Source organism: Spea bombifrons, chromosome 9 (assembly GCF_027358695.1).
Source record: "Spea bombifrons isolate aSpeBom1 chromosome 9, aSpeBom1.2.pri, whole genome shotgun sequence".
Taxonomy (NCBI): domain Eukaryota; kingdom Metazoa; phylum Chordata; class Amphibia; order Anura; family Pelobatidae; genus Spea; species Spea bombifrons.
The window spans coordinates 12,192,488-12,218,791 of NC_071095.1; the positions used below are offsets into that span (position 1 = coordinate 12,192,488).

A 26,304-nucleotide genomic window follows, 5' to 3' on the forward strand; every position below is an offset into this window, starting at 1 on the left:
GCGCTACGGAATCTGCTGGCGCTATATAAATGAAAGTAATGGAATGATAGAAAAGTCACGCCGATAGACTTCTTGGTTTTCTAGCAGACGGCGTAGGAGGCAGAAAAGTCAGGAATAAATTGGGGGCCATTGAGGCCCCCCCCCATCCATAGAGCCTCTGTTAGTGACGTCACAAAAAGCTGTTGTTCATATGATGATAGCTCAGGACGCAGCTATGGCGTCTGATACAGAAGAAGTCTGAGAACTTCAAGGGACGGCAAGAATCCCAGCGCCCAGAGGCAGGAGATCTCAGGTATTAAATTAACTCTGGGGTATTTACCCCACGTATGTTTACCTCCGAGTTCTAATACAGAAGTCTTGTCTTTTGTAGCAAATGACATAATGGGCAACAAACCTAGACTTTTTTGGCAGATCGGCCCCCATTCGGCCCCCGTCTAGTCGCCCGCTTCTCCTGCTGTAAAGACCCAAACCTTAATCAGTCGCTGGTCTTGTCTTAGATTCAGGAGCCGTATGTCTATCCTGCGCATGTTTAATACCCTCACTGTATTACCCTCTACCACCTCTGCTGGGAGGCTGTTCCACTTATCTACCACCCCCTCAGTAAAGTAGATATGGGCTGTGAGATAGGCAGATGTCTGGGTTGCTGCATCTTCTAGTCCAGCCGCTCACCCCCTACACGAGGCAAACAGGAGATCCCACCCAAGTAAGGGAAATAAAACTTCCAAATCAATACATTTTAGCCGTAAAATACGCCGGCTTTCCCGGGTAACGAGGCAGCCGGCAGCCTCAGACCCAAGACATCAGCGTCACGCGTCGGGAACTATCGCCTTGGTTCGTGGAAAGATGTGACCTCGCTTCCAATTCTACTTTTTATTGGTATAATCTACTTTATTTGGGAAAGAAGTAAATACATAATATATATGACAGTCCAGGTTATTTTACAATGAATCAGTAAATCAGACAAATGTTTATATATTATATATTATATTTTATTATATTATATTTTATTATATTATATTATATATTATATTATATTATATATTATATTTTATTATATTATATTTTATTATATTATATTATATATTATATTATATTATATATTATATTTTATTATATTATATTTTATTATATTATATTATATATTATATTATATTATATATTATATTTTATTATATTATATTTTATTATATTATATATTATATTATATTATATATTATATTTTATTATATTATATATTATATATATTATTATATATTATATTTTATTATAGTATATATTATATAAAATTTTATTATATTATATATTATATATTATATTTTATTATATTATATATTATATATTATATTTTATTATATATTATATTTCCTGCCTGTGTGAGAGATATGATGCACTCGTCTCCTGACAGCGTTGTGCTCCCCATGCGCAGATTCAAGCAAGCACTGAGCATTTGCTTGCCCACGCACCCAGTCCATTGCCCCTGGAGGCTCAGAGCCAAACACCCAGACTCCTTATCATCCTGGGAAACAATAGAATGGCTCAGTCTTAATCACCCAGTGGGACTCTCTGGCTTATAAAAGTCTATGGAGGAACCGACTTCATTAGCATTGCCATAAAGCATCAGCTCAGTGTGGTGTTAGCCGGAAAAGTCACCCAAAATATCACATGACTGACAGCGAAGGCGGCTCCAGATCTGGGAGTTATTACTGTATACAGCGCTGGGGTTATATTACTGTATACAGCGCTGGGGGGTTATATTACTGTATACAGCGCTGGGGGTTATATTACTGTATACAGCGCTGGGGGTTATTACTGTATACAGCGCTGGGGGTTATATTACTGTATACAGCGCTGGGGGTTATATTACTGTATACAGCACTGGGGGGTTATATTACTGTATACAGCGCTGTGGGGTTATATTACTGTATACAGCACTGGGGGGTTATATTACTGTATACAGCGCTGTGGGGTTATATTACTGTATACAGTGCTGTGGGGTTATATTACTGTATACAGTGCTGGGGGTTATATTACTGTATACAGCGCTGGGGGGTTATATTACTGTATACAGCGCTAGGGGGTATTACTGTATACAGCGCTGCGGGGGTATATTACTGTATACAGCACTGGGGGTTATATTACTGTATACAGCACTGGGGGGTTATATTACTGTATACAGCGCTAGGGGGTATTACTGTATACATGTATTATTGTAAAATGTGGTTTTGGAAACAGGTTAGAGTACATAGTATGAAGGTGGTTGGCGTTGGTTGGCGTTGGTTGGCATTGGTTGGCATTGGTTGGCGTTGGTTGGCATTGGTTGGCGTTGGTTGGCAGTGCCGTGTGGAAGTCCCGGTTCTGTGAATGATGATAACTTTGTACACAGTAATTAAGTTACATTTTAATAGATTTCTGTTGGATTGGGGATTAACCCATTATTTCCCAGTATTTGCTTTGGTGCTGTACAGTAAGGATATGATAAGGCGTGGTGGGGAGTTATGGGGGCCGCGTGGAGGTTTGGAGGCGTATCGGGTGGGTGTTTGGCGCCGTTGGCCAGTGGCCATTTGGGCATTTGCCCAGTTTGCATTTATTTATCACGCGTGGGATTCCGCTGAACGCACTTTGTACCCGACCGGCACGTACAGTGTTAATTGCCTGTTGGCGTTGGAGCGGGAGGCATGATAATTAGTGGCTTGGAGCTCCATTAGTAATGATATTCAATGGCTGTGACATCACGATGATGTAAGGGAAGACATCCAAGTCACTTCCTGTGTTTGGATTATTTGTTAACCAAATGCAGATGTGATCTCTGATGAAGATGTAAGCGCTCGTTCCTGGGAGTTAATTGCAGTTAATTACCGGAGACCTCTGCTTTAATAAGTCGCCCTCTCGCTGCATTATTTCTTTGCGGTATTAATTAAATTTGGCGCCGGGGGATGGGATTTGTTACGGATCAGACGAGGAGTTCTTCTTGTTTTTGGTGGCATCGTCTGCGGTTCTGGAGACCCCGTCTGGAGAAAACATTCCGGGGAGACTTCTGGGGGAAGCGACTGAAATAGGGAATGGTTTGCAGGATAAAAAGGATCAGGAAAGTCTGAGGGGCTTCAATATCTCCGACTTGGGGGGAGAGAAGAGAGAGAGGGGATGGCAGGGGGAGAGAGAGGGGATGGGAGAGGAGAGAGAGATGGGGGAGAGATGGGGGAGAGAAGAGAGAGATGGGTGAGAGAAGGGAGAGATGGGATGGGAGAGAGAGAGATAGGGAGAGAAGAGAGAGAGAAAGAGAGAGGGGGGGAGTAGAGAAGAGAAAGAGGGCATGGGGGAGAGAAGAAAGAGAAATAGACAGAGGAAAGAAGCGAGAGAGCAGATGGGAGAGAGAGAGTCGGGGGAGAGAAGAGCGAGAGAGAGAGACAGTCAAGTGTAAAAACCCACATTGACTTTATTGTTTACTTGGTAGATAGGGTTGTAGAGAAGTGGACCAGCCTCCCAGCAGAAGTGGTAGAGGGTAATACAGTGAGGGTATTAAACATGCATGGGATAGACATACGGCTCCTGAATCTAAGACGAGACCAATGACTGATTAAGGATTGAGTCTTTACAGCAGGAGAAACGGGCGAATAGACGGGGGCCGGATGGGGCCGATCTGCCGGCAGGTTCTGGGTTTCTATGTCTCACACGCAGCGCTGGGATCTGTTCTGTTTCGCCGCCTCTTACCTCTCCCTACAAACCAAGAACAAAGTAACACTAAATACTTTATTGACAGAGCTCTCTGTATCCAGGAGCTGATTCCGCCCCGGGGCGGAGGGCAAAAACTGCATTAAACACGGAGGGCAGAGGGAAAAAGCGCTGCGAAGCGAGACTCGGGGTTTATTTATCCTCTGAGTGTATCAGATAAGAGCGGTCACTCAATGAGCGAGGTCACTCTGGACCGTCACCAAGCATTGGGATGATCCACGTCTGGAGCGCCGTCAGTTTCTTCCCCATTTATAAATAAAACGTCTCCTTTTTAAGATTCTAATTAGAGATCCCCCCTCATGGAAGTTCCCCAGCAGCAGAACGTTCTGTGACGGCTGAGGGTTCCGTGACCCGCTTGGGCTCGTGGCTGCCATGTTGCTCTCTCGCCGTGGGACCTCGAGCTCTCCTGATTTCTGCACCTTGGTGACTCTACAGGAGATACTGTATCCAGAACGATGTATCCAGAACGATGTATCCAGAACGATGTATCCAGAACGATGTATCCAGAACGATGTATCCAGAACGATGTATCCAGAACGATGTATCCAGAACGATGTATCCAGAACAATGTATCCAGAACGATGTATCCAGAACAATGTATCCAGAACCATGTATCCAGAACCATGTATCCAGAACCATGTATCCGGGTCACGTTACCCAGAACTTTCTTCATATAGAAGATACAGAATATTCATGAAACGCGTTTTACTCTGTGGGGCAGTTTATTGAAGGCTTATAGGGGAGATGAAGGCGTCTGGTTCTAGATAGTTCTAGATAAAGATACCAAGCCCAGGGCCGCTCTGGGCATCTCAGCATCTCATCTATGATTTATCACAGACCAGCCTGGCTTTATAGATAATGACTGGATGCAGCGGGGTAATCGGGTAATAACACTTTTCGGGGGGGCTTCTGGAACCCACAGATGCCCCACAAGTGATTAAAACCCCAGTGGGTTAGAGGAGCGCTGTCGGCTGTGAAATGTTCCTGTCGGTTCCTCACAGGCATCCCCAAGAACATCTCAATCGATTTCCCTCACAAGCGATTTGAGGATCAATATTTTTACTGGAAGAAATTCCACGTGTTCTGCGTAAATCGCTCGAGCGGCTTCAATACGTGCCAACAGGCAGAGGTGAGCGTGACTGCATGGCTTCTCTGGCTGGATGTGGATGATTGATTTAATAATCTTGCCCACCTCTGAAATTTATTTTCAACAAAAGACAAGCCCACAGATCTTGCAGCAAACTCCCATCACTCCAGCCATGATGGGACCTCCACAGCTGCTAATGGCTGATCTTCAGGGTCCCCATCAGAGGACGGAGAGGAGATGCTCAACTATTCTTGTCAGGAACCTTGAAATTTAAGGTCACTCCCTGTGGGGGTCTGCCTATCAGTGGTGGTGGTCAACTAGCAAGGTGTGTCTCTCGCTGTCCTCAATATTAATTATCTGTAGCAATTATTATTAGCGTTATTGGATTTATGGTTCCTATCATGCACAGACTGCTGTCGCCATCTTATGACATCATACCCAGTTGCCTTAATTAGCTGAACCCGAGGAACCAGCGAGGGAACGGCAGATGGAAGACTCTGGTCCTTTGCAGAAATTGTTACCAGATACAAGGACAGCTGATCTTCGGATGTCTCCATGGAGGCTCCCACCAGCTCTATTTGGGCCCCAAAACCCCCCTGGGACCCTGTTTCCTCCCCTGTGTCTCTGATTGGTCATTTTAATATTGGGTGGGATCTGGCTACACTCCACACAACATTTATTGTTTTACAAGGATTTGTATTTTTGCATCACGTCTGCTCTCAGGTCTTTACCCGTAAGAAGAAAATAATAATAATAATAATAATAATAATATAGCAAGAAAATATAATAATAATAATAATAATAATAACAATATAATAAAACATGATAAAATAATAATATTAATTACAGATAAATTAATATTAATAAAAAAATACAAATAATAACAATAATAATATAGCAAAAAAATATAATGATAATAATAATAATAATAATAATAAAATAATGTGTTTCAACAATAATACTATAGCAGGAAAATATAATAATAATAATAATAATAATAGGATGCGTTTTAACACCAAAGGCGAAATTCACCTTTACCCCACGTGTAAAAATGATTCACCCCGGGGTATAAGTTATTTATTACAGAGAGTGTTTGAGGGGCTGGCCGGAGCGCTGCGGGTACTCGGTCTCACGTTCTGAGTGTGGCGGGCTGTAGTTATTTGTGTGTATTATAGAATGTGTTTCTGATCTTCACCGCTATGGAACTCGATGTCCTGATGAAATATTCATCCGGGGGCATGGTCGTGCTATTTTAGTAGCCCAACTGCATTAATTAACCATGGCTACATTCACATACACCCATTTGCCCTCCCCAAAAGCAAATCACATCTTTTATGTTTGTATCCGTTTACAACTTCTGCAAATCCGAGCCGCAGAAACTCCGCCATTGTCGCTTTGCCAGATGGAGGAGAGCCGCTTTGCTTCATGGTTCCGGGGGTGTATTTACGGTTTTGGACGCTCGGGATTAGCTGCCCTCACGGCCCTCATGTCCCTGTAAGTATGCGAGCTCCCTGGGTATTGTGTTTTGACCAAGACTGCGGAATGCGTTGGCCACAGAGACTGACACATTGTTAATGAGCTTATTCCTGGGTTGTGTAGACAGGAAGAATGGTGGCAAGGTAGACCCTCATGGACAACTTGGGTTAATTAAAGGCTATTTGGGGGTTTAGAAGGTTTGTCTTCTACAAGACACCAGCCCTCAAAGTAGCCAGTGAAGGCTTGTTGGGGTTACTGTAACTAATGAAGGGTCTCAGGGCGTCACCCAAGATGTGGACCCTGTCTGCCTCCGGGTACCCGATAAAGATGGAAAGAACCTCGTACCATGCCTGAGGTCGCTTTGCCACCAGACACCACCTGAAGAATAAATGCCCCAATGAAGTCATTTTCAGATATAATAGAACTCTGGGAAAACTTTACTGAAGGCTGTCCGGAAACGTCCAAATATCCATAAAAGATCACTTTCATAAACTGAGGGATTGTGTTTTATACAAAGTATCTTTCTGTAGGACTTTGGAGTCCGCGTTGTCCTCCTCTGGGCAGATAAAACGTTCTCTCGTGTGTTGGTTCTGCGCAGGACGTGTTCCCGTCCTCGATACATTTTCATTTTATTGTCTTTCTCTTCCTTTTCATTAAGATTTGGATCAGAGAATTAAGGGCCGATGTTTGTGTCGTGGATGAAATCATTTGGAAACCCATGGGATTTGTGGCGGGGTCTGTGTAGCGTTTTGGTAACATGGTTTTCCGGTGTTTTTTGGACATTTTGTATCATTTTGTATCACTTATAAGACCTGGAAACCGAGGGACTTGATGCCAAGAACCTGGAATTTGGGAAGGTTCTAGGTACCTATCCTTTTTAACTGGTTTTCAAGGTCATTGGTTGTCTTCACCTTGAAGGTCAAGCCTAAGGTCACATTCTATCTCCACTGATAGAAATCTTTCCCATCACTCTGCTCCATAGATGCAGTTTTTTTCCTCCCCTGTGTAAATATTATTATTTTTTTTCTACTTAGGCTTAGTGAAAAAGAAAAACAATTAAAAATGGCTATTATCAGAACTCTCACCGTTTAACAGACGCTATTTATTATTTAGCATAAAAGTGACATAGAAGAGGATGTTTCACGCAGTTAATAAAGCTGGAAAATCCGTAGCTCAAAGAAAAGTAGTTTTTGTTCTTAAAAAAAATATAGGTATATTATTTTTCTCTATAGAAATGTAGAATTTTAGTTTACCAGCGTAGAAGAGCTGTTGGCTCCTATGAGACAGTAAACGTTATTTGGGTTTATGTTATATCGGCTGTAGCTTATACTGATAATATACTCGTCTCTTCTACATGCCGTTTGTGATCCGATCCCGCACCGCCAGACATTGTGTTGGCCAGAGAGGGGCACTTCTTTTTTTTAAAGGGGTGTGGTTAGAGGTGTGGATGGGGCGTGGCTTTTGCCGTGACTTTGTGTCCTATTAATAGGTATTTCTTTAAGATGAAGCGAAGGTTAATATACCCCCCCGTCCAACCCAAAAAATGAGCAGACGAAGGGCCCAGCAGCAACCTCCCAAAAATACTGAGCCTTCTTCACATGCCGCTCTGTGTGTGTATGTGTGTTTATGTGTGAATGTGCCTGTGTGCATGCATGAGTGGGTGTGTGCATGCGCTGGTGTGTGCATGTGTATGTGAGTGTGCGTGTATATATGGGTATGTGTGTGTACGTGTGTATGTGTTTGTCTGTGTATGTGTGAGTGTGTATGCGTGTGTATGGGTCTGTGTGCGTGTGCGTACATGTGTGTATGTGTGAGTGTTTGCGCATGTGTGTGGATGTGTGTTTGTGTAAGTGTAAGAGTGTCTGTATGCGCATGTGCATGTGTCTATGTATGTGTGTTTATGCGTGAGTATGTGCGCATGTGTGTGTGTGTAAGTGTGAGAGTGCGTATATGTGCGTGTGCATGTGTCTATGTGTGTGTATGCGTGAGTGTGTGTGCATGTGTATGCGTGTGTGTATGCGTGAGTGCGTGTGCATGTGTATGCGTGTGTGTATGGGTGTGTATGGATGTGTGTTTGTGTGTGTCCGTTACCCACAAATTTGACCCCAAGGGATCGGCTTTCTTGTCAGAGGGGCTGGGAAGCGTATGAGGCAGCACCTCGCGCATGATAATGCCTTCCCATCAGTATGCAGGGCCTGTGTTAATGCAGACGCAGGATGTTTATTGGCAGCGATTATTCCAACCAAATTAATCAGAAACAATCTGAGGGAAGACGCTGAAATATTTTGGGGAATCTGCCGTCGATAATCAGACTCAATTACTGCGACAGAGGATTTATTCTAAAGGAGAAACAAATCAGGCGTTAGAAGGACTCTTAAAAGTAATGAATTCCCCCCGAAATCACTGTCCGCACATTTACATCGCTTATAACGCCGCATTTATCGCTCTGGATGCACTCAGGTGAGAAAGGCCCGACGTAGGTTGTGGCCTCCTGGTAATGAAGGGGTTAATTCCGAGTGAAATTCGAGGACCGTTAGAGGAAGAAAAGTCAGACAGAAGGAAGCAGCCGCTGCGCCAATCATTAAATCCCCACCTTCACGGGACATCGGTTACCGTCTGTACTAATTCCATACCCTCCAAGTGTCCCTGCTTAGTTTGTCCAGTCCCTTTTTGGTCCTCAAATCTCTATGCCCCTCTTTCCTCCAATGTTTCCCCCCTTTCCTCCCCTCTTGCCCTCTTTCCTCCTCCTGTACCCCTTTTCTCCTCCTTTTTACCCCTCTCTCCTCCCCCTATGCCCCTCTCTCCTCCCCTGATGCCCCTTAATGAACGATTCACTATTTACTGTTGTCTAGAAAAAGCCGAGTGGGAAAAATCGGGCAATTTCTATACCGACCGATGATCTGCGCGAAAACCGCTCGTTAAACGGGGCGCCCATTGGCCCCGACGCCGCTGCAGCTGGTTAGATGCCCCCTTAATTCGCTTTATTCAGTTATGACTCCGAATACTTTGTATCCTGGACCTTTGGGGTCAGAAACCTTGAACTGGAGCCTCCCCTGAGACAGCCTGCTGCTCACGACGTGATAAGGAGCAGTTTGCTCGCTGTAATCCGAAGCAGTACCCGGAAAGCTGAAAATGTATGATTTCCCTATAATTAGTTACCAAAAAGTGGAGTTTTACCCCTTCTTTTCCCCCGGTAAGGGGCCGGAGGTTTGGGATAGTTTGAGGGAAGGCTCCTGAGTATTCTGCTGACGGAAAACACGGAACTTAATGGAGTAAAAAAAAGAAAATCTGTTCTAAAAACTGCAATCGCCTGGGGAGGAAAATTATGATGAAGTGAAGATATATCCTGAAAACTGTCAGCGGGCTGCCGGCTTTGGTTCCGCCGTTCTTGTAGCTCAGAGGCTGCTTTCCAGCCGAGGTCTTTAATACGGGATGCGAGTGTCGGATGACGGCGCGGAGTCTCTCTCTGGGGCATTGAGGTTTGGCTCGGTCTCATCGCGTGAGACATCCTCGGGTCTCCGAGCGCATCGCACCCGGGGACTGCATGCCGCGCGTCTCGTCCACAACAAACAGCCTCCATCCCGCCCCGGCTCTCCCTGCCCGACGCATAGTGTGCTCTGCGCTTTGTAGAGGAGGGATTCCGGGGGGGGGGGGGATCGCTCGGAAGACCCTTTAGCGCAGGTAAGAACGTCTCATTAATGAGCTGCCCCTGGGACTCTTCAAATATTAACCCTTTAATAGCCCATCGTGAAGATTCTATGCAGCGACTCGCCAAATGTGTTCCCCCAAATGGCTCTATTATCGGTCGTCATGGAAACCTTGACCTGTCATTATTAAAAAGATACACTTAATGGAGTCACCTGCATTCAAGCAGGGATATCAAGACTAACATACTGGGAGCAAAAGCACCAACTGGGAGTCTTATTTGTGATAATACTTTTGCCCCCCCCCAAATGAATTATTCAAGGACAATAAGTCTGAGTTACAGAAACATTTCACAGGGGTGTTCTCACCCAAAAAGTCTTAGTTTACTGAGAGGGTGGTGGATAAGTGGAACGTCCTGCCAGCAGAATAGAACCATGCGTGAGATAGACGTATGGCTGTTGTCATAGAAGCCATCGTCTGAAAAGGTAAGGAGAGAGTGGCGAAAAAAAAAGGAAATTCAGATGAAAAGTCTGAGCTTCCGACTTCCATCCAAATGAATGAATTTCACAAGATTCGGTCAACTTTTTTTCCAATCAAATTTACAATTTCCAAAATTTTGAGTGTAAAAAAATGTAATCTCCCTAAAAAGCATCAAAGTACAGAGTCCGTTTCCTCAGTTTCAGGCTCAGTTTCTCGGGAATTATCGGTGACTCTAGATGTTCAGAACGATGGATTGCGCTTTGATCGCCGGCCCTGGCGGGATTTATTGATTGTGTTACCCGCTTATTAAATATGTGTACATTATAACCGTGCGACTGTACACAGTAACAACCCAACAATTCAAACTCATCGTGCGCCAGGATCCCGAGGGATCTGCCTAAGTCACTCTATGTCTGCGTTCCCACGGTTGCCATACCCACGCCAGCCTCCACGGTGTGACGCTCCCCGGAGACCCCGCGCCTAACGTGCGTTCCTGTCATTCGTATTCAGACACAAATTTAACGCAGCAGCAGGGTGAAACTTTTAATAATTGTGAGGGTATTCAGAGCAATGAGGACTTTATAGCCTACTCCGAAAGATGGCCTTAATATACCAACAACCCACCCTCCCATACCAACGACCCACACCAACCAACTATCCAATACCAATGACCCACACCAACCCACCCTCCCATACCAACAACCAACACCAACCCACCCTCCTATACCAATGACCCACACCAACCCACTATCCCATACCAATGACCCACACCAACCCACTATCCCATACCAATGACCCACACCAACCCACTATCCCATACCAGCAACCCACACCAACCCACTATCCCATACCAATGACCCACACCAACCCACCCTCCCATACCAACCACCAACACCAACCCACCCTCCCATACCAATGACCCATACCAACCCACTATCCCATACCAACAACCCATACCAACCCACTATCCCATACCAACAACCCATACCAACCCACTATCCCATACCAACAACCCACACCAACCCACTATTCCATACCAACAACCCACACCAACCCACCCTCCCATACCAATAACCCATACCAACCCACTATCCCATACCAACAACCCATACCAACCCACTATCCCATACCAACAACCCACACCAACCCACTATTCTATACCAGCAACCCACACCAACCCACTATCCCATACCAACAACCCACACCAACCCACTATCCCATACCAATGACCCACACCAACCCACTCTCCCATACCCATGACCCACATCATCCCACCCTTCTGTAAAAATGTCCCATACCAATCCACAACGCTGTACCACTGTGCTACACCAACCCACTCTCCAGTGTCAGCTGATCCTTTTATAACCCATCGGCTCTGGAATACACAAGAAGATCCATGAGAAGACACGTTGATTCACAGTATTGTCACCAAATGATGTAACAATTCCTTACAGCAAAGTGTAATGAGGCTCATTGTCTTGTATTTTTTTGTTTTTTTTGCAGTGGCGGTGCCCTCAGCTGTACCCTCACCTGCCCCATTGCCTGTGCCCCCTTCTGATCCAAAGCCCAACGGGCATCACCCGACTCCCACGCCTACCCCCAGAATGTCTGTGTGCTCGCGGGCTACCGTAGTGAGCAGCATGGACAACACATCCAGCGGTCTGCACACCGTTATGAAGTGGAAGACTGTTCTCGCCATCTTCGTTGTGGTAGTGGTGTACCTGGTCAGCGGTGGCCTTGTCTTCCGAGCTCTCGAACAACCATTTGAGAGCAGCAAGAAAAGCACCATAGCCCAGGAGAAGGCGGATTTCCTACAGAACCACCCCTGCGTCACTCAACAGGAGTTGGATTCACTAATAAAGGTCAGTGGTCTATCTGTTCCTTTTGTTAATTAGACTGAGTGCTCTAGAGTTACCCTCAAGCGTCACTCCGGGGTGGTAATTTGTGGCTGGGCTAATGACTCAAATGTACCCAAACTGGAAAACGGAGGGGCAGGATGACTTGGTGGGCTTTGGCCAGGATTGTGAGAACGTTCTTAGGAGGCAAAGCCAAATTCTCCAGGACGGTGGCCAAGCCATGCCACGGACCCAACGAGATCCATCTCACCTATGGTCATTCCATCGTCAATTTAAATGAAAGATAGAAACGATGTCATAATTCCCTCTATCCAGGAGATGGAATTCCCGCTTTACACCCCAGGTCGTGTTTATGAGATCGTTGGGCGTAGATCCCGCCGCGTTTCAGGTGTCTCTCAGATCTCTAGAGGGTCTGCACGTCAGATCGTTCACCTTTTCAGGTTAATCTCGCAATCATCCTTGATATCTCCTGGACACGCAGACTTTGTGCGATTGTTCGGTTCGGTTTTTGTAACAAATCTCCTCAAATCCCCTCGTTTTTTAAACTCCAGGGTTAAATATATCTATTAAGAGAAAAGATTTCTTTTTGATTAACCCCTCATCTGCTGGATGGATCTTGATACATGTTACTAACGTTGGAGTAGAGAACAGAGCTCTGAGGATTTGTAACTCATCGTCGTTTCACAATTGTATTTCTTTTTAAGTGGGGACCCCTTCGTAGACAAACAATTTGAGACTTTTTTTTAATCTAAATTCTTGTTTTGTAGATAAAATGAAAAAGATAATATTTTTTTTAACAGCTTACTTCCGATACTAGAACCGCATGTGCAATGCAGGTAATATCCACGTTTTCACAAAGCGTTAACCTCTTGAATACAATGTGCAGCCCTCCGGCATTGAAACGGTTAAAAGGCTCGGTTTAAAGCGACTGCGCTAGGTAATGATCTGCCAGCTCCAGGTGGTTAGAAGCATCCGCCGCACATCGGGGGCGGTCGTGCAGAACATTTTGCTGCGTAATGAATGTCTTTTACGACTCTACGTTATAATAAAACGGATATTTTCATGGAATCTTTGCGTTCTGGCGGAGCTGTAAGCCGAGGAACGTGCGCGAAATGATAGATTCCTTCCCGGAAAAAAAGACGTTATCCTTTTACCCTCTCGACCCCCTGGCAGGCATAAGAGACGGATAATCCTGAGTCTTAAGCTGCCTTCTAAGATGTACAATGCCCTTCGTGGTTTGTGTCCCCAGCGATGAAGGGGTTAAGGGCAGAGAGCCGAAGTGTTTGTGCGAAAAGGGTATCTACTGCAATGCAGCAAGAAGCAGCCGGCTCTGCAATCCATGAGCTCATAGCACAGAACACGCGCCCGGCGGGGGGCCGAGGCTCCGCTACCAGGAACAGAGCCTTCGGGGCCCGGGCAGACAAAGCACGAGCGAGACCCGCGGCCATGTATGTTACGGTATCCATGCGCAGGGGAATAAACCCGGCGCGTCTCGCTCGGCTTGCGCTGCTCTGCATGTCAGACATGACTGCTTCTTAATGACAGACGCTTGATGAATCTCAAAGCCCCGCGGCTCGGAGCGTAAAATGCTCCATTTAGAAACGTATTATAAGTCGAAAGCACCTTGTGTGATGACATCATACCCGATTCCCATACTGGATATTTTTCTTACGGTCGCCGCATTTACTTAACGCGATCCCTGATCTCTGAGCGCAAAAGCCTCCGTTTGTAAAGTGGTGGTAAGAGGGCAAGTGGTAAGAGGGGGTACGAGGTGGTAAAACATGGTAAGAGGGGGTAAGTGGTAAGGGGTGGTAAGAGGTGGTAGGAGGTGGTAAGAGGGGGTAGGTGGTAAGAGGTGGTTAGATGGGGTAAGTGGTTAGAGGGGGTAAGAGGGGTAAGAGCGTTTGAGCGTAGGCATCGGTATATGTGTGTGTTTGGGAGCTGGCTGAGCTTCACAAGAGACTGCTGTGTGAGACACAGAAGACGCCGGCCAACCCTTCCAGCTCATGCGCCGCTCTCTCCGCACCAGGCTTTCCGCTATCATTCCCCTGAACTTGGGTTTGTGATAAAGTATTCTAGTCGCAGCCTCGTCGTGTCCCAAAGCTCAGTGGTGGAGATGATTTACATGAGAATGAGGACTTCTCGGGACAGAACGACGCAGAGATATCAAACGGCAGACATGTACGGAGCAGACACGATCCCTGCCACCTCTCCTTGGTGCTGACATCTAGAACCAGTCCTGGTTACTTTGTATCGATCAGTCAGTTACTGAGTTTGAGTAAAGGATCTGGAGATAATAACTTAGAAGACCTTCGTACAAAGCCACCCATCCAGAAGAGGACCATCAGTTAAGACAATGTTTGGTGTTCATAGAGACGACCTTTAAATGTTAGTAAAGCAACTTAGTAACCTAAAGCTGAAGTCCTTCTGGAGGAACGTTGGGTCTGGACGTGTTCAGGATTTAGTTATCTCTTGGGAGGGATACGATGTCCGGTTGTCTTCAGAGAAATTGATGGGTGATTTGAGGTCCCCTTTGATGTAAATGCTGCTCTTATATTTCATGGGTCCCAAATGTCTAAGGAGGACAAAGGAGACCTGGAGGTTCCTGCAGAATCTGATGTCTCCTTCTCTGTATCCCCGCGATGACTAAACGTAAAGAATGATTAGTCTTTGGTCTCGTCTTAGATTCAGGAGCCATATTCCTATCCCATGCATGTTTCAATCCCTCTACCGCTTCTGCTGGGAGGCTGTTCCACTGATCTACCCACCTCACAATGAAGTAAAACTTTGCTCTAAGGGATTTGCGTGTGATATAGCTGAGTTTCATGCTGTTTATCATCTGCAGAAAGCCATTGAAGCCGATAACGCTGGGGTGAACCCTATTGGCAACTACTCAAACAGCAGCAGTCACTGGGACCTCGGAAGTGCCTTTTTCTTTGCCGGGACTGTAATCACTACGATTGGTGAGTGTGAAGGGGTGGAGCTAGAAAGGGGCGTGTCCACACCCTGTTACAATGTTGCTTTGTGTGTTTGATTGATGCATCGAGTTCTCATAAGGCATACGTTAGTGAAAAGCTTTCTTTCCTCCCCTGATGCCTCTCTTTCCCCCTGAAGTTCCTTTTTCCTCCCCTTATGCCCCTCTTTCCTCCCCTGATGTTCTAGGCAGATATAAAAGACCCAATTACTTTATTACGTCCCCGGCTCTGCTGGGGGAAACTATTACTAGAAAGATCTAAAAGAAATCTATAAAAGACCTGTTTTGCCCCTGTTCTAGGTCATTTTCCCGCGGCATTGTGCTTATGGTCTGGCTCACTGCCAGCGATAGTGTTCCAACGTCTTATATGTGTCCGCAGGGTACGGAAATATCGCGCCCAGCACCCAAGGCGGGAAGATATTCTGCATTCTTTACGCCATTTTCGGAATCCCTCTCTTCGGCTTCCTCTTGGCTGGAATTGGAGACCAACTGGGAACCATCTTCGGAAAAAGCATCGCAAGAGTAGAAAAGGTTTTCAGGGTAAATTAATTTAAAATAATAAAATGTCTTCGTATTCGCTTTTAAGTCAGTGTGGAAGGAAATATTTGGTATGAATGTAAAATAATAATAATAATAATAATAATAATAATAATAATAATATTTCATTATTATTATTATTATTATTATTGAACGGATATAGATTTGTGAAAAACTTCAATTATAAATATAATTGTAAATATATCATAGTTATTGGGTCCTTTTGGTTCGGACGGAATTCGGAGGGGCTTTTTTTAAATAAATTTGTGGCTTTAGAATTATTATTAATGATCGATTTATATTGCGCCCCCATATTCCGTGGAGCTGTACAATACGTGTTTCAATAGCGGAGCTGCTGTATATTTCTGGATTCGACCCGATTCATTTTTGATCTGATTGTAGAATATAGAATAAACCCCTCAACGTGTTAGCGGCTTCTCGCCGGACTCCTAACGAGCTGACCTCCGCGCATGCGCTTCATGAATATTTAACGCCGCGGAGATGAAAATTTACAAATGTTTTATCGCTCGGATGCTGGAAGCGTGGACTTGGCTTCAAGTCCCGAAAAAAAAGTAATCTAGAAAGAAATGAAATATAAGACGGTTGCCGGGGGCGCTGCCATAAAAACGGACTTTTGGCTTCGCGGTGACATTAACGAGAGATTCCTGACCAGCCTCGTTAAGAGCGTCACTAATCTGTGTCATTGATCAGCCGCTGGGAGAACGGTGATAGTGACATCATATCTCAACTTAATGCCAAATCCAGTAATTTCACCGCTATGCAAAAAGAGGTAAAATCACCCGAAATGGTTACCATGGAAACCTTAAAATTTTGACATTGAGAATTAAGATTTGGAAAAACCGACTGATTTATTTCCTGAATTTTGCCCACTTTGTGGAATTCTATTATTAATAACATCATCCTTAATAGTTTCCCGATGAGATAACATTGTAACGTATTGTATCGAGTCATAATGTATTTCGTTACAATGTATCATTGGGAGAGAGGAAATAATAATTCTCTAATGTTAAAAATACACATTTTACACGCATTAAAGGTCAGTGGCTTCAGATCCTGACATAGAAAGAGAGAGGTCATGTGATCAGATCATTTGCATGTCAACTCCCAGAATTCCCGGCTGCTAGGAAGGATTGAAGCGTTGTAGCCGAACGAGCCGCGTTAAACAATGTATTACATTCCACTGCTTTACAAGGGAGGGTTTTTGGGGATGGAAGTGGTTGAAACAGGAAGATGAAGGGGTTAATTCTGGAAACAGAAATGAAATGTTACATAGAATGTCTTATATACAGAACACCCACGTGCTTCATATTACATATTGTGGCTCTTTATTATACAAACAAACTTTCTACAGATTTTTTATCTTTTTTTCCCTAAAAAATAATCCCCCTTGGCTGTAAGTGAAATGATGATGATGATGACGTTCCTGCATCTCACTCCATCTGCCTTCTCTCCAGAAGAAGCAGGTGAGCCAGACGAAGATCCGAGTGATCTCCACCATCCTCTTCATCGTGGCGGGGTTCCTGGTCTTTGTGACCATCCCCGCCGTCATCTTTAAGCAGATCGAAGGTTGGACGGAACTGGAGTCCATTTATTTTGTGGTCGTTACCCTCTCAACCGTGGGATTCGGTGATTTTGTGGCAGGTACGTTGAGCGATCCATGCTGGTGTCATCTTCTGTCTTTGTCCCGATGGCTTTGATTGTTGGGCGTTAGAACGTTTCATGGTGCGTTGAACACCCACCTGCCGCTCAAAGGCTTATTGAGCTGGATACATTACTAATGGGTTGATACAATTCATTGAGGGGGAGCCTTTTCCTGAAGGAGTTAATGATAACAGCACTGCAATTCAGCGCTATTATATGACCTCATGCTCCCATGAATGATGCATGAGCGCCTGACTACACAAGAGCCTCGTTTGATTCCGATGCAGTAATAACCAACAACAACCCTTACGCCGCCTATACAGTATCGTCTTGTGGTTCCTTGTCTCGCTTCGCAATTCAAGGCAACAGCTAAAAAAAAGGATAATAGACGAACAAAAAAAACAATTAAAATAGACAAATAAATAAAAAAATGAAAATACCCCAAAAATTAAAAAAAAAAGGAAAATAGCCAAAAAAATGAAACAATAAAAAGAGCCAAATAAGTAAAAAAAAGGAAAATAGCCAAATAAGAAAAAAAAGAAAACAGCCATAAAATGAAACAATAAAAATAACCAAAGAAGGAAAAAAAAGGAAAATAGCCAAAGAAGAAAAAAAAGAAAGCAGCCAAAAAATGAAACAATAAAAATAACCAAAGAAGAAAAAAAAAGGAAAATAGCCAAATAAGTAAAAGAAAAATAAAAAAAATTGCCTTATAAGTAAAATAAAATAAAAAGAAAAAAGGAAACAATCCAAATAAGTGAACAAATAAATAAGAAATAGGTTCAGTTGAATGACATTAAGAGCAAATAAGATACAATCTTGCCAAGTAATATTCTTCGCAAAAGTTTGAGGTTCTGAGCCAGGCGCTTGTTAGAATTTCATGTCGTTATCCGGAGCCGGGGACACGGTGACCCGACGACACGGTGACCCGACGACACGGTGACCCGACGACACGGTGACCCGACGACACGGTGACCCGACTCCGCTCGTGTCTCTATATAAAGATTCTTTTTCCAGGGCAGGTAGAAAGAACAAGATGTTTCCCAAATAACCGGTAAAGGGCGTAAATTGTAAATATTCAATCTCAGTCCGCAACTGGCCTGTTCTGGAGTAAGGTTCTAGAGCAAGTCGTCCTTCAATTGTTACAACCCCAAGGTTCTACTGCAACAAATCTTTGTTTTTGGGGGCCTCTAGAAAATATATACCCTCCATTACACCGTATGGTGAGGTCCATTTACCCCGATGATCTTCATTCCCCCCCCCAGTTGAACGGAACGAAGCAGAGAAAATCCAAACAAATGTAATCCGTCATCTGAAGAATCATTAGCTGTTATCTCATTCAATTACATCTCTTCTGAATGATCTTCCTTTCAATTAGTCTGAGCAGCACGCAGTTTGAATCGAGATATTCGGAGGAGCAAAGGGCTCCCCGCAGCTCTCCCCGCAGCTCTCCCCGCAATGAGTAACCAGGGAGCCGAAGACGGAACTCAATAAACCTGCGCGGTTGGGGTCACGAGTCAGGTGTAACCCAGCCCAATGGCTGATTTCAAGCGTTTTAACCTAAAACCAGCGGGGACCCGGCCCACCTTGGGGCCGCGACAATGTTCCAGGAATGGGATACAGTGACTTTTATCTTGCAGGTGGGAACACGGACATCATCTATCGCGAGTGGTACAAGCCCCTGGTGTGGTTTTGGATCCTGGTCGGTCTGGCGTACTTCGCGGCCGTCCTGAGCATGATCGGCGATTGGCTTCGGGTCATATCCAAGAAAACCAAGGAAGAGGTAAAAATTACAAATTTGATTTATTTTATGAAATTTATTTTATAAAATGTTTTTATTAAATAAACTTATTATTATTATTATTATACTTTATTTATAAAGCGCCGACACAATCCGCAGTGCTGTACAAAGGTGAAAAATGAAAATACAACAAGAAAAAAATGCTCATATATGTACGAATTGTAAAAAAATATTGGCTACTTAATAATACTCGAGTATTAATTAATAATTAATTGGTCAATTTAGCCAACTTTTTGGATTGGAAGTACATTTTTATGGAATTTAACAAATCCTTGGAAATTCAGAACAAATTTGGCTGAGCCCTCAGAAATAAAAATATCTGGGGTCCCTTTCGTTAAAATATCTTATTATTGATCATAATGAAATAAGTAAAAAAAAACAACCAAAAGCTTATATAATTAAATAAAAAGGGGTTAAAAATGGTTGAACCCCCCTTGATTTGTGACATGATCATGTGACTCTATAGGCGATCTGATTATCATTCTAGAAGTTAATTTGCATAAAGGACAGAGCATTTTTTTGGCACAAATATCTAAAATGATAAAATTCTTGTTGATTTGGGGAACATGTAGGAGTTTTGAGATAGGAAGCTGCAGAATCTTCGTCATCGTCGGAATGTTTCGATGATGAAATCGCTGCTAATGTTTTCAGAATAATACAGCTGCCCTTCGGAATTCTGATACACCGATGCTACAATTACAGCTCATTTGATGTGATTAAAATTTGAATGTTGTTTTTTTTTGCTAATTTAATGAAATATCTCGGGCGCTCTGGCTATGGACGTGATCCACAGGGCAAAGAACAGAGAACTGACAAAGCAGCATCTGTCACCAGACGGGGCCGAGCTAATGGGGTAATCTCGCTGCGTGTTCAGCACAAGCGCTTTAGAGGCTCCCGTGAGAGTTGTGTCAGAGGAGCATATGGTTTCATAACTGATTCCAGAAAACAAAGGAAAGATTGGCCGTCAAAGACTTCACTGAAAGGGAGCCATCGCGGTCGGGTTAAATCCTGGTAACGAATCCACGGAGAGGCTGGGAGCGGCTGGGAGCGGCTGGTATTTGTAGGAGTTAACGGGATACGTCACGTGTTTGATGTATGGAGCACATATAGTTTTATAGTAATGCATATGAAAGCTGAGCGGTCCCTTTAAATGTATATATGGTCCCCATTGCAAATGCCAAGGGGGGGTCCTGCATAATCCCCCCCATAAGCATTCGCCCCGAACATTGCACCCACGTAGTGTACTCACTGTCAGCCCCAGCACTGGCCTGGCAAGGGTCCTGGGGGGCTGTCTAATGAGACCCCCAGAACACGTGTGCAGAAAGCACTCCAATGCATATTAAAGTAGATGAAGTAGCATGCAGTCTATGTGGATGAGGCCGCCTGAGACATGTGACTGTCTCATTAATTCCTAAATGCAAATCTGAAAGGGTGTCAATCAGACCGCCGTGGTAAAATTACCATTATTTTCATTTTTAGCCCCGTATACCTCTTTCTTGTATAGGACTAAAAAAAAAAGATTAGTAGATTTATACATTTTATTTGTACGGATTTTAATGAATTTTTCGAAATCCGTTTATTTGTACGAATGTCTAAAAAACAGGAGGAGAAAAGCTCTGAACTTTCCTTTTTTTCTCACTCTCTTCAACTGAAAGAGGAAGAAACCAAATTCAATGAATGGACACTTTCGGGGGGGGCCCATTACCTTTTGGCTTTTATGAATATCCCTCTGCAATTTCCAATATTCCTAAACCGGCCGCAGTTACCCAGAGATGTGAGGCTTCTGGTGAGTCTATTGATTTCCGGGGGTCACACGATGTCTCGCATTCCTGCGCTTCGGAATTCCGAAGGTCTGTAAAGCGAATGAATTCTCAGGTCGGCGAGCGGGCCGCTCACTCATCATAAATCGATTGTTCGTTCTTTGCATATCCTCCTGAATTTGTTGAAATAAAGCCGGCGTTTCACGGCAACTCAACCCCTCTGTGAAAATTCCAATCGATTTTCCACTCTGCATTTTATTCCTGCGAGGGAGAGATCGAGACGTGGAATCTTTCTCACGCACACGAAGAGCTTATCTCGCTATCATTAAATGCGATTACGTCTTGTAAGCCCGGCGATCACTCGAAGAATATGCATCCGTATCAGACGGACGGAACTTGGCGTGCGCTCGGAATCAATAAAAAGACTTTCATTGTTGTCACCGGTCGGGTTCTTCATACAAAATATCTTATTATTATTACTATTATTCTTATTACTATTATTGCTATTATTATTATTACTATTATTATTATTACTATTATTATTGCTATTATTATCTCCAGTGCATTCCATATTTTGTGCAAAAAGGTTAAAAGTAACTGACCTGAAATCACAATTCCAATGTTGGTACGCTGATTCCAAATGTAGTAATATAGTACTATAGTAACATATATATATATATAAAATATATATAAAATAGTAACATATAATAAAGTAAAATAGTAACATAGATTAATATATAATAATATAGTAACATAGTATTATAGTAACATAGTAACATTAGAATAATATAGTAACATAGTAACATAGTAATATAGTAACATATAATAATATAGTTACATAGTATTATAGTGACATAGTAACATATACTATATATATATATATATATATATTAATAATCTAGTAACATATAATAATATAGTAACCTAGTATTATAGTAACATAGTAACATATAATATATATTAATAATCTAGTAACATAATAATATAGTAACAGTAACATATAATATATATATATAACATAATAATATAGTAACATAGTAACAAAGTAATGTAGTAATATAGTAACATAGTAACATAGTAACATAGTAACATATAATATATATATAAGTATTATAGTAACATATAACAATATAGTAACATATAATAACATAATAATATAGTAACATAGTATCAAAGTAATGTAGTAATATAGTAACATAGTAACATATAATATATATATATATATAAATATTATAGTAACATATAATAATATAGTAACATAGTAATATAGTAACATATAATAATATAGTAACATAGTATTATAGTAGCATAGTAACATATAATATATACATATTAATAATATAGTAACATAATATAGTAACATATAATAACATATAATAATATAGCAACATAGTAACAAAGTAATGTAGAAACATATAACAATATCGTGACATAGTTATAGTAATATATACCAAGATAGTAACATAGTACTCGTCTGTTCGAGGTAATGTATGTTGTATTGATATAACACATGAGTGGGGCACAGGGGAAAGGGTCTTACTAACTAACTGAATGCCCCAAGCCCAACAGCAGAGCCGTGTAGCAGCCCTGTATATGGCCAGGACCCAGTGAGTAATGTAGATCAGTACCATGGACAGCAGACCAGCTTCCGTGAGACATCGGAGCTCCCAGAAAGCTCCTTGGGCCTCAGATGAAGCCCTCAGCGGAAGTCATGGGTCCAGAAAGGACAGCGATGATGATGATGATGATGATGATGAGTATTTTTGGTCGGAGAGCCGTATGGAGGTCTGTGAGGTGGAAGCACCTGCCCAAATGTCTCCTGGTGTATTAAATACTGGGGCATGTGCTGGCTGTGGAATATATGTTACAAAGTAATAGTTAGAAACGGTTCCATATTCACCTTTTTTTTCCATTCTACAAGTGAATGAAAGGAACTCAAGTCATTGTAATTCTAGGCTGTGGCGACAAGAAACCGCCGTCTGAGTTATAGAGACAAACGGAAACATTAGCGAGGGAATGAATGCAATCCTGGATGGGTTCCAAGCTCTGGGGATAACAACGTTAAGGGCAGAGTATTGCGATCATTCCGTTTCTGTCGCTACCTTTGGAAGTCTTAATCCACATAGGTCAGATTTTGGTGGAAATGAATTGACATCATGATGACATCATGGTCCGGGCATGAAATATTCCAAAAAGTGGAAGTTAATGAAACAAAAAAATGTATCGTGAAATATGTCAGTTAATTTGAACTTTTTGAAAACGATTTTTTCTTATTTTTTTAACCAGGTCGGCGAGATCAAGGCTCACGCGGCGGAGTGGAAAGCCAACGTGACAGCAGAGTTCAGAGAGACGCGGCGGCGGCTCAGCGTGGAAATCCACGACAAACTTCAGCGAGCGGCCACCATTAGGAGCATGGAGCGCAGGAGGCTTGGGCTGGACCAGAGAGCCCACTCGCTGGACATGCTTTCTCCCGAGAAGCGTTCGGTGTTTGCCGAGCTGGAAACGGGGCGCTTCAAGGCCTCGTCCCAGGAGAGTATAAACAACAGGCCCAACAACATGAGACTGAAAGCGGCCGAGCAGTTCAATTTACACGGACAGGGGGTCTCGGAGGATAACATCATCAATAAGTTTGGGTCCAACTCATCCAAGCCGACAAAGAGGAAAAACAGAGACTTGAAAAAAAACCTTCCGGAGGACGTGCGGAAGATCTACGAGAACTTCAGGAAGTACTCGGTGGATGAAGAGAAGAGGGAAGACGAGGCCGACAACATTTCCAACTCTGACACGGCGACCCTGTCTGACTTCATCCAGCACTCGGTGATGGAGAACGGGTCCATACCCTGCGAAACCAAAGAAGAGGAACACGAGAACAAAGCCCTCCTTGAAGAGAAAAACTAAAAAAAAGGGCAGCTTTGGAGATCATCGCTCCGTCTCGGCACAAGCTTGGCCTTGGGCCGCGGAGTTGGGAAGAAAATGGACGTTGTACTTCCCACTCCAAGCCCGGACTTAGTCTGTACTCCGACCGAGCAGTAACCTTTGACCCCTTCTGCGTTGTAGGGTCTCTCCAGCACAGAAGGGGGTTAAATATTGTCCTTGTGTGAAAGGAGCTTCACTCATGGATCCAGGAGCGGGGGTGAGGCAAGCTCAGCCTTTACGTTTTCAGCTCTTGATGGAGTACAACCCTTTTAGCCCCCGGGACGGGGCGTTGTACGCCAACAACGGCTGGAAATCGGCCGGCCGCTCGCTCTCTCGCTTCAGAAACAGACGGACGGAATTTGGTTTCTTTAAAACGAGTTATTTAAGACACGTGCCTTATGCAGACTTTTAAACTACTTGGGATTCTTTACTCACTGCGTTGATGAAATTTACTGTGCCATAAGAGACTGCCAAAAAAAAAAAATAATAATAACGAGAGGAAATAATTAACCCGAGCGGAAGAACAATCGGGTCGTGCCGGTGGAAGATTAATTAATGTGGCAATTATAAAAAAAAATAATGGCAGCATATTTTGCTCTGTGATTTAAACAGGGTAGGAACAGGTTAAATATATGCATTTTGTGGCACATTGGTAGAATAATGAATATTTTAAAGATATATATATCATCCTTCTAACCTCCATATCAAGCCAGCCGTGACCCGGCTAAAGCTACATCAGCACACGCCATGGGATAACTGTGCTTTTTAACCAATGAGAGCGCTGCGGTTTTAACGGCAACCAATGAGGAAAGCTGACACTGACGACGTTCCGACTTGTAGCTCTAGACGAGGCTCTCGAACGTTCTAGGCGTTGAAAAGGTGTCTTTTTAAAGAATGGGAAGAATGGTCCAATGTGTGTGTTTTTTATACATATATCTTGTAGACACTTTATAACGCCGACGAAATTTCAGCCATTGATACCGTAACACGGGAAGGAAGCTAGCATCGCGCATGCGCTTTGAGAACGCTTCGTATTTTAAAAGAAAAATTGTCAAAAAGGTTGAACTAGACCCAAAAACGTTGTGGATATCTGCGTCCAATTCTCAGGGCTTTGTGTCCCTTTCTATAAAACCAAGGGTTTGATGGGCACTGTATAACCCCCCCCAAAACAAAGGTATTAGAGAGTCTGTGGGAGCATGAAGGAGTTAAAGGAGTGAAGGAATGCCATTTGGTGCCATTTTAATTTTTAACTTTTTTATATTTCAGTTAGAAATGTATTTGTTCTCAATCACCCGTTTCTAAAAAAAAGAAAAAAAAAATAAAAAAAAAAAGAAAAAGAAAAATAGAAACAAAATTTACTTCATCAGGGGTTGGGGAGACCCCATATCCAAATTATTCGACACCAAAATTGGTCCCCATATTTATTACTAATATAAGTTATTATTTTTTCATTTTAATAATTAAAAAAAATTAAAAATTAAAATTATGATTATTATAAAAATTATTGGACGGAACTCGGAATAAAAACATATCCCATCCCGATATCAAATACAATACATGAAGGTAAGAAGCATTTAAATACTCAAAGTATTAATTTGCATATAGAGCCATGCTATATTAACCCTTTAGAATCTCTCTACATTTTTTTTCTTTTTTTAATCTAATTTGTTAGCAATATTTACAGGCAGAACGAGACCAAAATATTTCCTTTTCGCAAGAAAGACGTGTGACAACAACAGAAACATTAATTAATCTGGGAGAACATCTTCAAGTGTCCCCCCCCCCAAAAAAAATAAATAAATCTGGTGTAAACCAGAGCCTCGATGAGCAAGTTTTTTTTCCATTTTTTTAAATCACTTTAATAAATTCTGTTTAAAATAGTGGATTTTTTGGTAAATTTTGTGCAGTTTGGTTATTACGTTTCTGGGTCTGGATCGGCAGTGAATATAAGTGTATTGGTTGGTTTGTGGAGAGGGGGGGCAGCGAGTTTAATGTCCCAAAACGCCCCCAAAAATGTAAATGTTACAGACCTTGTTAACTCTTTCAGCCTCAGAAGTGCATTTTGCTACACAGAGTGCATCTCTCGAGTTAGTTGTTAGGTCCTCCTCTTTATGGCAAGCTGACACGTCCTTGTGTGCTGGGAGTTACTCGTGACTTCATCTGACGTATCTTCCAATAGATAGAGAGTTTGGTTTATATAGAAACACAGAATTTGATGGCAGTTCGGCCCCATTTGGCCCCCGTCTATCTAATGGTCAGGCAGGAAGTTGGTCTGGGGCAGGCAGAAAGTTGGTCTGGGGCAGGCAGGAAGTTGGTCTGGGGCAGGCAGGAAGTTGGTCTGGGGCAGACAGGAAGTTGAAAAGAAACAAGCAAATTCCTAC

The 26,304-nt window shown here is 43.0% G+C and overlaps 1 protein-coding gene across 1 annotated transcript; it reads left to right on the plus strand.

Annotated features, from left to right (window-relative positions):
- Positions 1 to 11,975: 11,975 nt before the first annotated feature.
- Positions 11,976 to 25,234, plus strand: KCNK10 (potassium two pore domain channel subfamily K member 10). Its single transcript, XM_053475413.1, has 6 exons — positions 11,976 to 12,279; positions 15,119 to 15,236; positions 15,627 to 15,787; positions 17,260 to 17,446; positions 19,087 to 19,229; positions 23,294 to 25,234. The coding sequence occupies exons 1-6, from the start codon at positions 12,022 to 12,024 to the stop codon at positions 23,903 to 23,905; spliced, it is 1,479 nt and encodes a 492-aa protein (XP_053331388.1). The 5' UTR covers positions 11,976 to 12,021; the 3' UTR covers positions 23,906 to 25,234.
- Positions 25,235 to 26,304: the final 1,070 nt, after the last annotated feature.